The sequence below is a fragment of the Plutella xylostella genome, chromosome 26, assembly GCF_932276165.1.
Source record: "Plutella xylostella chromosome 26, ilPluXylo3.1, whole genome shotgun sequence".
NCBI lineage: Eukaryota > Metazoa > Arthropoda > Insecta > Lepidoptera > Plutellidae > Plutella > Plutella xylostella.
The window spans coordinates 5,151,871-5,166,378 of NC_064006.1; the positions used below are offsets into that span (position 1 = coordinate 5,151,871).

At 36.1% G+C, this 14,508-nt stretch overlaps 1 protein-coding gene across 1 annotated transcript in view; it reads right to left on the minus strand.

Annotated features, from left to right (window-relative positions):
• Positions 1–1,662: 1,662 nt before the first annotated feature.
• LOC105389759 (homeobox protein BarH-like 1b) overlaps positions 1,663–14,508 on the minus strand; it is a 49,049-nt gene continuing 36,203 nt past the window's right edge. Inside the window, exon 2 of the mRNA XM_038111571.2 lies at positions 1,663–3,680. Within this exon, the coding sequence (XP_037967499.1) occupies positions 3,289–3,680 (392 nt within the window). The 3' untranslated portion in view covers positions 1,663–3,288. The remainder of the gene's footprint in view (positions 3,681–14,508) is intronic.

The following is a 14,508-nucleotide window of genomic DNA, read 5'->3' on the forward strand; positions in this document are numbered from 1 at the left end:
ACTAGCGGTGGAATGGACCCCAACTGATGCGGTTGGAATCGTAAAACAATCAAATGAAAATCAAGACGACCGGATGGTACAGTTGTTAGTGACTGTACCTGAGCAGCCAGGGTCCTGGGACTTCTGGGTTCAATTCCCGACAGGGGCATTTGTAGTTTAAAGACATAAAATTTGCTCAAGGGTGCTGGTTCTAAATATTGCATTGGTAGTAACATTACAAAAGCGATAAGTGACTGCAGCCCTGCCTAGATTATGAAAAACGATGGAAATACATAAGTACCTAAGCATTATTAGAAAGACACATCAGTGTTAAAAAACAAGGGGTTGGTCGAGGCACACTCTAATTTCACATGTGTTCCTTAATAGGACTCTTTTGCCAAATCGTCATAGCCAAATATAAGATTTTAATTGTTAAGGAAAAGTACGATACGATTATAAACTGGACTTCGTGATGCCTCGTTACACAAAAGGATTTTAAGCTAATGTCGTACACTGTCATAGCAAGGCAGCGATACATTTTGGTTGAATTTAGCTTAGCTTATAGTCTCTTTATGCAACTCAGCGTAAACAAGCCACATAATTTCCCATGTGACAGGATGCGAGTGGTATCACCTTTATAAGGATGAGTTTCTTTACAAAATATGAACAGTATACTTACGTACTTACCTACATTGTCATGCGCAGGTTTCCATATGTTTTCAGTCACCGTAGAGTGTGTTACATCTATGCTCACAGAGGGGTTGGAACTGTATTGATTTATTTATATTGGAAGCTTACTTGATGGATGGTCTGATACAGTTCCATTTCCATAGTAAAAAGTATCGGTTGGTAAAACTTCATTTTTTTATTTATAAAAGTGTTATTTAAACATTATTACCTAAGGTTTCTACGATAAATATGTAGAGACTTATGTAGAGAGTATATATAGGTTAGTATGTAAATTTGATATACCGCATTAGATACATATCAATGTCGAACATGTAAATTTTTGTAAAATACTGATTGCTCACTTAAAGAAGAATAAATTCAACTTTTTTTCTGACACTCACACTCGTCATCTCCGTTCCTCCCATAATCATCTATTAGCACTACCCTCCTTCCATTCAGGTTTCATGTCAGACTCTTTCGCTGTCACCGCTGTGCGCCTATGGAATAATCTTCCCGAGGACATTAGGAAAGCTCCTTCCCGCAATGTCTTCAAGCGACTAACCCGTGCTCATTATCTCAGCAAGTTAGATAAGTAGCATTTTCTTGTACCTCTTTGAATATTATAATTTTGTATGTATTATTTATTGAATTTATAGTATATTATGTATATTTTATGTATATCTATTAAGTTAATTATCAAGTGACTTTATTTTGTTTTGCCTTTTTCAATTTAGTAACTACTTTGTTTTTTTGTTGCACCTTTCTACTAGTTTTTCTGTACCTCCTGTAGGTTGGCTGGTAGTAAATGATTTTAGCATTAAGTCCACCTTTTGTACACTTATATTTCATATTTGTGCAATAAAGTATCAAATAAATAAAATAAATAAATAAGAGATGTTTAATTTTAATGTATTTAAGCGATTTTGGCATAGAAATGCATGGGATCACCGTTTAAAATGTACTCTACTATCGTCTTTGATTAGATTATATTCAGGGAAAGAATTACACAACAAATTAGAACACATAATGCTTTATTTACTATGTACATCAATATCCACATACTAAGGAGCGCGGAATGCGTTACTACTGTAAAAAAAGTTACAAAATTCATAAGTAAATAAAGTAGGAACAGAGGTTATCTTTATACAAGTTTTTTCTAGAAGTTATCTACATTTCCAGTTACTACATAAATATAGAGAGCTCATTCTCGACATTTAAAGACATTCAATTCACAGTGACAAATTTTTATTGTATTTTTGGACCACAAAAATAAGATTATAGTGAGACTATAATGCGTTCACTAGTTGATGTTCGAAAGACAACGCTTTTTATACAATATTTATATTCGATATTGTTCATTATGGCGTTTTAAAAACTGTTTTTGATAACTTCGTGGGAAAGAATCCTGTCAAAATAAATTACATTTGAATGTGTTTATGACACAAGAATGATCCTTCAGTTATGTTTATTGTTTAGTGAAGACAACACAAACGTAACATTTTAATTTGTATCCATTTATATCTTATGAGATCCGAGATAAGAAGATCGAAAGTCCTAAATATAAATATTACGTTGCATTAGTCACTATATGTAGTGCAGATTAATAAAAATGCTGAACTTTAAAGTGAAACTCAATCATTTATATACAGTTTAGTAGGTAACCTTTATAATACTAACTGACAGAATACATAGAAACGTTTCAAGTTAATCTTGAGACTGCTAACTCTCTAGTTATAAATATATTTTGTAACGTAACTCCTGCATGTGTATCTTTTGTTTTTATAAGGGTAGCAAGCGACCCATGCAAATAATACCAAATTTAATGTATAAAAGGAGTTTCTAATATGTTATATCTTATGTCGGTATTTTTATTCAGGGCTAGATAACCTCTTAATAAAAATAACAACATCAGATACATCGGAAATACTCTAATTTAATAGCAATAGTTTTGGTATTAAATGACGGTATTGTATGAAGGTCTACCCCTTAAAAAAATATTATAAATACAATAAAACATGTGATGTTCTAAGCACAATTTTGTTTGTAACCTTATAGCTAAAAGTTTTAATTTAACTATACCGAAGCTACACTAGCTCTATACAAGTAGTAATATTTACAAAATGTATCATAGTTATAATTATTATATAAAACAACAATTCTACCGAGACTCACTGGCATACAGATTCATTTCAACATTTATTGCACAGTTTAGTGGCATTTCTTGCAGACAAATACGGAATACACGATACATATAAATACTAATAAATTAAACTACAACTCAGCGATCTGCATACGCCAGTAAATGAAGTCTCCAGCACAATAAATAATTCAGAATTAACTCTTTAAACTATTAAGTACTTAAATAATAAAATCAACTATCACATTCATATTCGTAAGAAGATTCATCGGGAGTTATTTGTACACGTGAAACTAACGAATTCAGTTCAGAGTTAACCTATGTACAGTCGTAGCAAGGAGGCTGACTACACGGACATCTAAACTCTACCGTGTCACTAAGTCCATAAACTCGATAAACTCACACTAATTTAATCGTCTTTTGGATTCGATATTTGAAATTCAAAAATCGATCACTCGTCTTCCATACGTGACGTCGGGCGCGATCACCGCCCGGGCCTCGTTTCATTTGGACGCGTTCACCACCAGGTTCGTCGCCGCCTCTTCACTCGCACCTATGCTCATCGCCTTCTTCTTCAGTATGCCCAAGTCGGTAACGTTTTCTAGAAACGTCTTGTGCGCTGACAAGACTTTGGCGCTTTCGACGTCTTTCTTCAGCTCCTCCATGTCTCGCTTGAGCTTCGCCCGTCGGTTCTGGAACCAGGTGATGACCTGCGCGTTGGAGAGGCCGAGCGAGCTGGCGATCTCGTCGCGGTCGGCGGGCGACAGGTACTTCTGGTAGAGGAACCGCTTCTCCAGCTCGAAGATCTGGTGGTTCGTGAAGGCGGTACGCGATTTCCGCTTCTTCTTTGGCTGCGGCCGGTTGTTGAACAGGTTCAAGTGGTTGGACTGCCCGTCTGCAACAATGAAAGGGTTCAAATTAGTTAGGTAAAAAAAACGGTTATTTAGGACGGCAGATAGCTTAATCGGGTGTCTGCCTGTGGACAACGCATTGATTAGCGTAGGGTTTTACAGCCCAGAAGCATAATCTCTAGTCAAATAAAACATAAGATAGACGCATCGGTAGAGTGATTTTATTGCTGTTGCTGTGAAAAAAACCTGGTTTTTAAGTAAAAGTGGGTCCAATATGGGTGCAAATAAAGATAAAGGTGCTCTTTTAACTTGTTATCGGGCACTAAAACATCACTCGGGCCTATGACACTGCTATAAAAGTACATAGCCCGCAGCGCTAAAATGTTGGTTTTCTGTCGTAAAAAACTCAATAAAAAGTCACCAAACTCGTTCAGTGGAGTTTTAACGAGACTGTATAAGTAATACGGGCTCTTCGTTCTAAATGAGATCGCCTCTTTGGTTTTAGGCACCTTCTGAATCATTCGCAATCATCGTTTTTTCATATTACAATGTACCTACATTATGTGGCATGTTGGTCTATGCAAGAAGAATGTTGCAACAATGGCATAAAGATTCGGCTTTAGATCATGATGATCATGCCTATACAGTAAATGTGGATTTGTGTAAATAACTGACGGAAATATACTAAAAACAATGTAACAATGGCTTTATGATGATGCCACAACCATGTTGCTCTATTCTATTTGATAGTATCATATTATTTTTTCCACGGTTGGATATTGGCAGAGGTAGGTTAGTAATCATATTACGCCATGCTATTGCGATGATGGTTAAATGTAAAATTCCTATCCCAATTATAATGTACGTACTAACAATTATGTCGATTCAGAAGACCTTCAGAATTCACGGTAAGTACAATATTAAAGCTAACCGACGGTCGAATGGCGTAGTGGTTAGTGGCCCTGACTGCTATGCCGAAGGTCCCGGGTTCGATTCCCGGCTGGGGCAGATATTTGTTTAAAGACAGATATTTGTACTCAGGTCTTGGGTGTTGATATTTATATTTAGTATCTATCTATCTATGTATTTGTGTAGATATATCAGCTGTCCGACACCCATAACACAGGTTCTGCCTAGCTTGGGGTCGGATGGCCGTGTGTGAGATGTCCCCACATATTATTATATTATTATTATTATTAACCTACAAAAGAGTGATGGTTTGGAGAAAAAATTCACGAATTGATGCCATACATATTTCAGACGTTAAAATCTCTTTCTTCTTCGAAATGTTTTAACCAAATTTTAATGGTCACTTAAGTGGTTGAGTAATGCCGGATGATTCAAAGGATACAAACTAAAGCTGTTGTTAAATTAAAAGATTGTGATGCCATTTTTGACGATACTTGTGAAAAATCAAACATAATTTTTGATGTCGGCAAGAACCGTTTTCCTCTTATTTTGAACAGAATCCGGCATCTTTATTATGATCAGAAATTCCAGTGTGCAGTCGTCACACTTAATTCCAGAAATAAAAGGGCAAATTATCAAAATTTACCATTTATTTTATATGAATCAAGTCAAGATAAAATTCTGCTATCGTATCTTTGGTTCTCCGGTAAGATATAACAATTAGGTGATAAGTTTTTAAAAGTTAAGGTTATTTCAAAAATATGTTTACATTTTATTTACAAACTTACGGTCTGTCGGAACTTAGTTAGGTCTGTGCCTAGGATGAAATATATATTTTTTAAATCCTTCTTCATTTCATATTTATGTCTCTGAAAGTTTATAAGATTTCATTTTTCAATAACTACAGCATCGTAGGTGTCATAAAGTTTTAGTATAGTCGGACAAACGTAAAAATGTACATGGTAGAAGAGTAAGTAGAGTACGTGATACATCGATTCGAGACTTCAACAAACGTACGTCGCTTGTGCTCTTAAATTGACTCTACTATAAGATATTTTTTATTCATTCTAACTGGAGAGACCGGTCGTCTTCGGCGTTTACGTCAAATAAGAATTGCATTATTAATGACAGGCTAAATCGCATCCTTAGCGAATCCACCGCAATTACAATAAATAAAACGGGTAGGTACGCGCTATATTCTGGTCAATCATAATATTTTAAATTTGTTGGTCTGACACCTTAGCATGAATTTTCATCGCGAACGTGAAGTAAAATTCATCGAATAATTTTGTATGAAAATATGAACAGCGCCCGTGGCGGTCGGTAGCAGAACAAAAAATTCCCTACAAAATTCATCGAGTAATTTCACGTCACACTCACGATGAAAATTCATGCTAAGGGGTCAGATAACATTTAGTGTCTTATAATAACAAGATGAAACTGGGACCTTCGGAATGGCAGGCATATCCACTTTACCATTCGGTCGTCTAATTGTGGAATAACTGCTTTAGTAAATGATGACTGTATTTAAACCTAACGAGGCTTAATAATCCCTCAATATGCCTGTCCGGTTTAGCGTTCACTATATCGCTGAATCCAGAGTAATCTTGAACAAGTAAGGTTTTGGACCTTACTTGTTCAAGATTGCTCTGACATCGTTATAACTTATAACAGTTAGGTATAACTTATTACCAACAAAAAATATACCAATCAGTCACGCCTCGGTCAGATAACTAAACATGATGCAAAATTTTTGATAATTTCAGACATAATTGTTTGTAGCGTAGCAAATGTAATTAAATGAGTTTTTATTATTTGAATTTTTACTCAAAATATTCAGCAATTTAAGTTTTTGCTGTAGTTAGTGTTCTGACTTGATGGGAAGGAATAAGTAATTATTAATGTATGATTTTTATGAAATAATTAAGATAAGCAAGCATTCACGATGTTTACTTGATATAATTGCCAAGATTTGCTTTAAATTTATATTTTACTTAATTTTTAGGAGATTTTGCTTGAAGTATACCTAGGTAGTTTTTATTTGATACATATTGTCATTTCTCTACCCAAAGGTTGCCTCGAAGAGATCGCTTAAAGGGATAACGCCTCCTATTGTGTAATTTCTACAGTATAAAATTGTTGATTTTGTGTTTTGTTTCATCATCATCATCATCATTAGCCTATAGCAGTCCACTGCTGGACGTAAGCCTCTCCCAAAGCACGCCACTGGATGCGATCTTTAGCTTTCCGCATCCAATCAAAAGCAGCCACCTTTCGAAAGTCGTCACCCCATCTAGCCGGAGGGCGTCCCACACTACGTTTGTATACCTAGTATTCTATTGCTATTGCTACGTCCAACTTCCGTTTCTTAATAAGATCCTCTATCTCTGAAATTCTTTCTAGTATTGTTGTTAGAATCGTGCGGGAATGTAACCCGTCTGCTTCATAATTAAATCTTCAATGGATTCACGTTCGTCCCTTATTTGAAAAACGCCAAGCTTCAATGTCACAATAAACTTGACGAGCATTTTGCTACAGAACGCTTTTAAGTCCATTGACGCTTTTCTTGGGTGGTGGTTGGTATGATGTCATTGAGAGCTGTTAACTGTTAACGTGTAATGAGTTTTGCCAGTTGGTTTAGTTAAGTTTTAACACAAATAAAAACATAATTAATTGTTGATGCAGATTTAATCGTTGAACCAACTGCATTTTATATATTAAGTATGAAGATCATAAAAAATAACACTGAAAACCATTGACGTAAGATCATTGACTAACTAACGTACCTACTTATGTAAGTGTGAAAGATTGCCATCTTCTTTTTTATTGTGAAGACTTTTCAGATTTTAAACAGGGAACAAATTTTGTGATCTCAGAATACTGCACCGGCCGTACCAAGCGTTTGCCACGGCTCTCCCGCTCGTGACACTCGCACAAAGAACATGACCCACCATCTAATTGAAAGTTCACTCCAGTTTTTTTTTAAACCGACACCTTGTTATGCCAGCCAACTGCCAAGGAATGTCCTAAAAACAGTCTTTTTCTCACATCTCGCTCGCAGCGTGGCGAAATTCAAACCTCAGATGCGCGTGTTCTATTGTTTTTTTTTCAATTGATTGATAGTTTTCTAACCGGCCAGCCTTACGAACTATTGAAAAGTTCACGCCAATTCTCTACGGCCAAATAATTTGTGCTCATAATGCCCATTTTATCGTAAATTGAAATCTGAAGTAGAAATGGTTAATGACTGGCTGCTAATAAGCATGTGCGTTTCAAGATATTTGAAAAAATAAAATGTAAGTTAGTATTTAGTGCGCGGGGCTTTGATTGCGTGCATAGAAATGAGCACAGTGATCAACTAAACGACTAACAGTCCCGCTTCCAAGTCTTTGTTTTACTCTGGTTTTACTAATACTTAGCTTTTATTCATGCCGACTGTGCAACAATAAAATATTTGAAATAACGTCCTCTAACATTAAAACTATATTCATATTAAGGTATTTCAAATAGTTTCCGTGCTGGTACGTACAATTGTCTTAAAATATTTATATGAAAGTACCTAATTTATAAGCAACCGATGTTTTGCTGCAAAGATTCCCACTAAACAATTGTAAATATGGAACCCTTTAATCTCCATACATTTATTTCAAGATTCCACGTAAGAGTCCCTAATTACGTGGCATTAACCTAAGAATGTGTAGCAAGTTGTATATTTCCGTCGGTAGGAGTCCAATATGGCTACGTTTCCGGTCCGCCATTTTGCCGCCGGCCTACGTACGGCGGCGGCGGCGGCGGCGGCTGCCATTGGTAGGTTATAGGTACAGTGCCACAAATACTAATGAATTATGTAGAGGTAGTGTTATAGATGAAATGGATTTACCATTAACCGAAATGCTTCAATGGGGAAACTTTTATACTCTAAAAAAGAACGAAGAAATATTAGACATATAGTCAAGTGAGCTGTGATCGGAACTTATAAGTTTGTGGCACTGTACGGCGCGGCGGCCATTTGTTGGTAATATTGTTGATGTTTGAGTATAGATCGATAATGCTATGATAATCAAACAACTATGTTGGCAATATTGGAGCCGTTGGCGTGGTCGCTAAATACCTGACATGTGATTGGATGATAAAATAATGAGGTAAACAAAAACACATTGAAGATGATTTGATGACGTAACAAATTTAAATATAGCGGTATGAATTATAGTGTTTGCCCCTTATTTTTCCTGCTTATTACTATACAGCAACAGTCAGTTTTTCGTTAAAGCTGGCCAATCAGATTTAAGAATTCAAATTATAATTCGAATGGCAACCGTCACACTTAGTGAGCAGAAAACGAATTATTTTTCCGTTTTTAAAAACGAATATTTCTTTGTTACTCCACACTTGTCTAACAGTAGCTAATTTAAATATCATTTATCATAACACTCGTATGAAATTACTAGTTACTTGAGTTTGTAGAGTACGGGGATAATTTGGAATAAATTTCAGGTGTTTTGTGTGGGTTTAGTTTTAGTAGATATTTTTCCCGTGTTTTGAGAATTTAATAAATGAAGATGTTGAACAGGAAATCTTCATTGGTATTGTACCTACTATGAACCAATTAGTTCCCTAGTAGTATTTTACAAATACATACAAACATAAATACCAATTTATTCCACGTCACCATTAGACACAGCCGGATAAAAATTGAGTAAAAAAAAAGTAGGTACATCATCAAAGAGCACTTAACAGCATGCTTATTCCTAATTAAGAAGCAAGAACTGTCACGGACCATTATGTGTCGGTGCCGGCACAAAGTGTGTTTGTTTGTGTGTCTGTCTGTCTGTCCCCTTATTAATGAAAGTTGGGCATGTGGCGGCACCGAGGCGCGCAGTCAATCCACCCGTTCAGCTGAAACGCTGAAGCGGCTTGGCCGAACTCGTGTTTTAAGTTTTAAGCCATTATCTTTGCGGTTATCAAGAGATTCTGGTTGCGGGTATTAGATATACTTACTTACAGTTTTGGTTTTAAAAGAGAGATTGATATTATATATTGATTGATAGAACTCTTTGGTCCGCTCAGAATCTGCGACTTCAAATGCCTCGCACAATACATACACACTTTTATGGCCATTCTTTTACAGCAAAAGCAATGCTACTTTATAATGCTCTCCCCGAGCAAACTTTAGCATATGCAACAACTTTTTAAATTAATTTTCTAACGGATAAAGAACGTGCCGCAAAAGTAATAAAACAAGGCAACTGTCAAATTGACATATTAACGACCAATCACGTCCTAGTTCCTAATTCAAATCGAAACGAAACGAATCGCGACGGTCACAGGCGATTCGCTTTTATTGCCATTCGATTCTTGCCAAACGATTTTCGTAGGTGCAAATTGGTGATAGCTCTACAATTATTAACTTTTTTTTAACCAATGCTCTCAGAATCCAGCCAGATGCAAATAGTATTCGGGAATAAGCAATAGATAAGATAGAAACAATAACAATTTAAAGCAATGACCACATTCTCACGGGCAGCGTTCACACAGTGGCCTGACCGCTAACACCGATCTTTCACGAAGTCTACTGGTTTTACGCGTCGTTGGCCGCGGCGCGATATTAGATTGTTTTTTATAACTTTATAAATTACATCTCTATTGAGGTGTTCTCGTTTATTTTGTGAGTTTGGTCGGCGGCTGCGCCCCGCTGGGATCGCTTATTTTACGATTGCGGGTGCACCTCTGTCTACGCTTCCGCGGTTTATGCCGCCTTGTCGGTGACAGATTTGTGAGGCAATGGCTGTCAATGAAATCGTGACGTTGACGTGACTCGATTGGAGATATTTTAACTTTTTGCCCGCTAGAAGATAGAGGATTCTGAAATTTGGAGTAAGGAGACAAATCTAAGCGCTGGTTAATTATTATCTCGTGGGTTAATTTAAATTAATTATAAGAATTAATTAAACATTTAATCTAGAGTTGGACGTTTGACAAAGTCTTAATATTAAGGTCAGAGCAAGTTGGGACTTAGCCAGGAATGTCATAATGTCTCATTAGAAGCAATTAGTATGGAATAAATTAAACTTAGCACAGATGTAGCGCGTTGGCGGACCCGCTCGAAATTAGAATAATTTATAATTCCAACTAATAAATTAGCATTGTAAACCTTTAATTGTTTCTAACGCGACGCCATGACAGTTACGGCGCGACTGATTTTCAATACGAAGCGGCATAAATTGACTTGTCCCAAGACCCGTGTCTCGTGACCTGTAATCACAACGAGAAGTGGCTTTCTTGCAAAGTACTTGATGACTAGAAAAAAAGTCATTAGCAGTATCTGTCAAAGCGGGCCAAAAGCAGGCGCCAAAATGCCAACAGAAACAAAATATTCATAAACTGGCTCTAGAGCTGGAATAAATCAACGGCGCCAACAAAAACGGGCGCGCTCTCGTACAAAAAGCGCGCGGATTTCGACAAAAAAGGTTACTCGCGAGGAGTATTTATTGCGCAGGATAAGTATCGGCTTCGATGGCGCCGGGAGCGCCTAAATTACACACAGAGTGACTGGCATTGGATTAAAAAGTCTAGTAGTAAAATGCTCAGGTGCGCTGTTTCCAAGCGCATCAGAGACCAATTAAATGCATCTAAGTAATTAAGAACACACCTATCTACCTCGTACTCGTAACTATAGAAGCTTTTGTCATAAAAAGAGTAAAATGGCAATAAAACACTTGCAAACACCGTTAAGATCTTCAAAATTGGTAACAAAACAGCTTTATAAATTATGGTGGGTGCTTTCTCCATAACGTAGAGAAATAAGCTAGGGTACGGTCAGCTTCGGAAGCTTCGTAAGTCAATCCTACTATTTATCCCGGAATTCCCACGGGAACACCTTTTAAGGCGAAGCGAAGATCGCGGGAAAAACTATACTTTTAAAATATAGCATTAGGCCTAACGGCAGCTGTTGACAGCCATACATATATTTGTTATTCATATAGGTAGATAGGTAAGTATATTGTATTGTTCTCATCCACATATTTTATTCGTAATTTGTTGGTTTTGTAGAGAAAACGAATTTTATTCACCATATTTTTTTATTCACTAAGTATGGTGTTTGAATGAATTAAAGGCGGTTTGTGAGTTCGTTCCAAACGTGTATACATAACACATATAAATATATATTTTTTGAATTTTCAGCTATATTTACTTACTTACGAAGCTGACTGTACAACAGATGTGTATCTGTGAGCATTTAGCTCGACGTGTCGTCGGTGCATTATCTTGTTGCAATTACGTAGTTTGTCGTACTTTGAGAGTGCTATTACCTAGATAATAATGGAGCCCTCTGATTGGCCGGTGTCATCGTTGCGGTTCCATTAGTACATCTTGCTATAAAATGAGTTTAGAGAACGTACAATACTTATAACTTACATTATGGATTAATTGAAGTATGTATCGTAACAATTTTTTCTTAACAGCGTAATTATCATGTAAAAAGTAATCAAAATTATCTCGTGCAGTTTTAATTTTAAGTGTATTTTGAAGGTTATTAGTTATTTATTAACTACGGTCGACCTTAAATCTATATTCCTATCTGAATGACATAATAGCAACCGAAATTTACTAAGTTTTTCCGTAAAAATATACAATAGGTACGATATAACTACAAATTAAACATTACTTAACTTCAATGTGCATAACCTCAAAATTATAAATAATTACAAATAAGTAAGTAACTCATCCACACTCTGTCCCCGTACGTAATTTGTCGGTAACTACAGTGTCTTGTGTACACATCAGTACTTAGTGTGCACGAACACACATTTAGATGTATATCTCGGTGGGAAAATGGCGGTTCCAATACTAATGTCCGCTCGTTGGTGCTATGTCTGTATGTTGGCAATCGTTGAAACTGTTCACCTATTCTGGGTAAGATTTGCGATTTTGTAGCGATAGTGAATTCACTTGGCTATTCGTATTTGCCAAAACTACCATTGGCTATATATATTTGCCAAGCACATGAAAGTTTTGGCAAATACGAATAGCAGCATTACAGTAGGATCTGGGTAAGTGGGACACCTCCATAAAAGCGACTCATGTGGCGGTCGTGGCACTGATATATTTAATTATTAATTTTATACTTTATTGCACAAATTTGAGAGATGGCTTATTCAAGTAAGTAAGTATATTGATGCTCAAGTATTGAGTTTATAGTATTTTGTAATAACATGTAGATCAATTGGATAGCCACAGGTAAAGATAGTCTCTTTAAATGTGAAAACAATATTGCACTCCCATGCAGCTGCACAATCGCTTTGGAAATGCATAGTTTCCTCAAATACGGCTCCTAGATATTTGTTACATTGTTGCCACATTTCAACCACGATCGCTGTAGTTAAAAACAAATTGAGGTTGCTGTGAACATGTTTGTTAACGTATTTTTTAGATAATTATGTTATTTGTTTAATCAGACAGGTTTTTAAAAATCATGATAGTTATGTAGGTATTTTGAAATGAATTCGTATTTTTATTTTTATATATATTATGTTAGAAATAACTAGATTTCCTCCAAGGCATGCCTAATTAAATAAAAATATGTTCAAATACGCTACCTAATATTAAGTGCAAAATAAAAGATTTGAAACGTCTAAACTAGATTTGATTGAAGTTTAGACATTCTACTCGAGATAAAATTTGATTTACAATTGCAATCAACGTGTAGTTTATATCCGTAGCTAATAAACTTAGACCACCTTGATTCATCGATCGATGAGAATTGAAAGTTGTTCCTACACCCAATATAGGTGCTATATTCAATATTATCAATAAATATTAATTACATTCGATAAAGTTATAATTTTAAAATCGTTAATATTGAACACTCGGAGTATCCAATCACCCTACAAAAACAAAACGTCAATCTTAAACACCCCTCTTTTTCCATCGGTGGATAAAAACACTTGTCTTTGATCCTTACAGCGCACTTTACTGAAACCTCGATAGAAAGAGATGCAACATCACTGAAAGACTCGTGTTAAACAAGGACAGGTATGCGTCGGTTAAGCGCACGCTACAAATCATTGAGTGGCTGATCATTTTTTATTATTCCTCCTTCAGTGTTTTTGGTAGTCACAACAAACCATAAAAATCTCTTAAGGGTGCCACTCGAGTTTATCGGCTATTGATTATATTGCTTATTTATTGAACTTTGTCTGTTTAAGAAAGATTGGATGTCAATCAAAAACATCAACTGTAAAAAAACCAAAGCTTGAAGTCAGTTTTTATTTTTCATGAAATGAGAATGTTTAGTTTGAAATCTCACTTTATCTAAGATGTAACGATATAGCTAGTTATTCCATTTGGAAAACTTTATTTCAAGAATAGTTACCCGCCTATACAGCTAACGTTGCCGAAAGTTAAGAAAGAACACAATTTTCGGTCCAAAATTAAAAACCAAAGAACAAAATAACTCCAAACGACTCACACAAGTCAAGTCCGCACTAAAAATCCCCAAAATACACGAATCAAGATCCACCCTATAAATCCGTCTGGTGGAGACGAAGCGAGTCGCTTAAATACTCCCTTACAAGTGGTAATAGACCCGATGACGTATAAATCACGGCCGGGCAATAATGTGGGTTTAGTTAGCCCCCCGGGACATTAGGAAAGGGTCATTCTACCTTACGAAAAACTAAACTTCGGAGAGCAAGCCGCAACTCTACCTCGTTGTATTAAATGTACCGATTGTATGACTTTCGTTTGAAGTTTTTCAAGATAGAGAAACATTAATAAGATCTATTGCTACCCGCCGGACGTGTCCTATCTGGGGTGGGTGTGTGGGGTGTTATAAGTTTGTTGCGTATCTGACAGTATCTGTGCTTAGGTGGATCTGTAGGTCAGTGTGTTTGTCTGGGTTAAGCGAAGCGCAGGAAGCGATGACTATACCCGATGTTGTAATTGCTTGTATTTTTTTGTTAT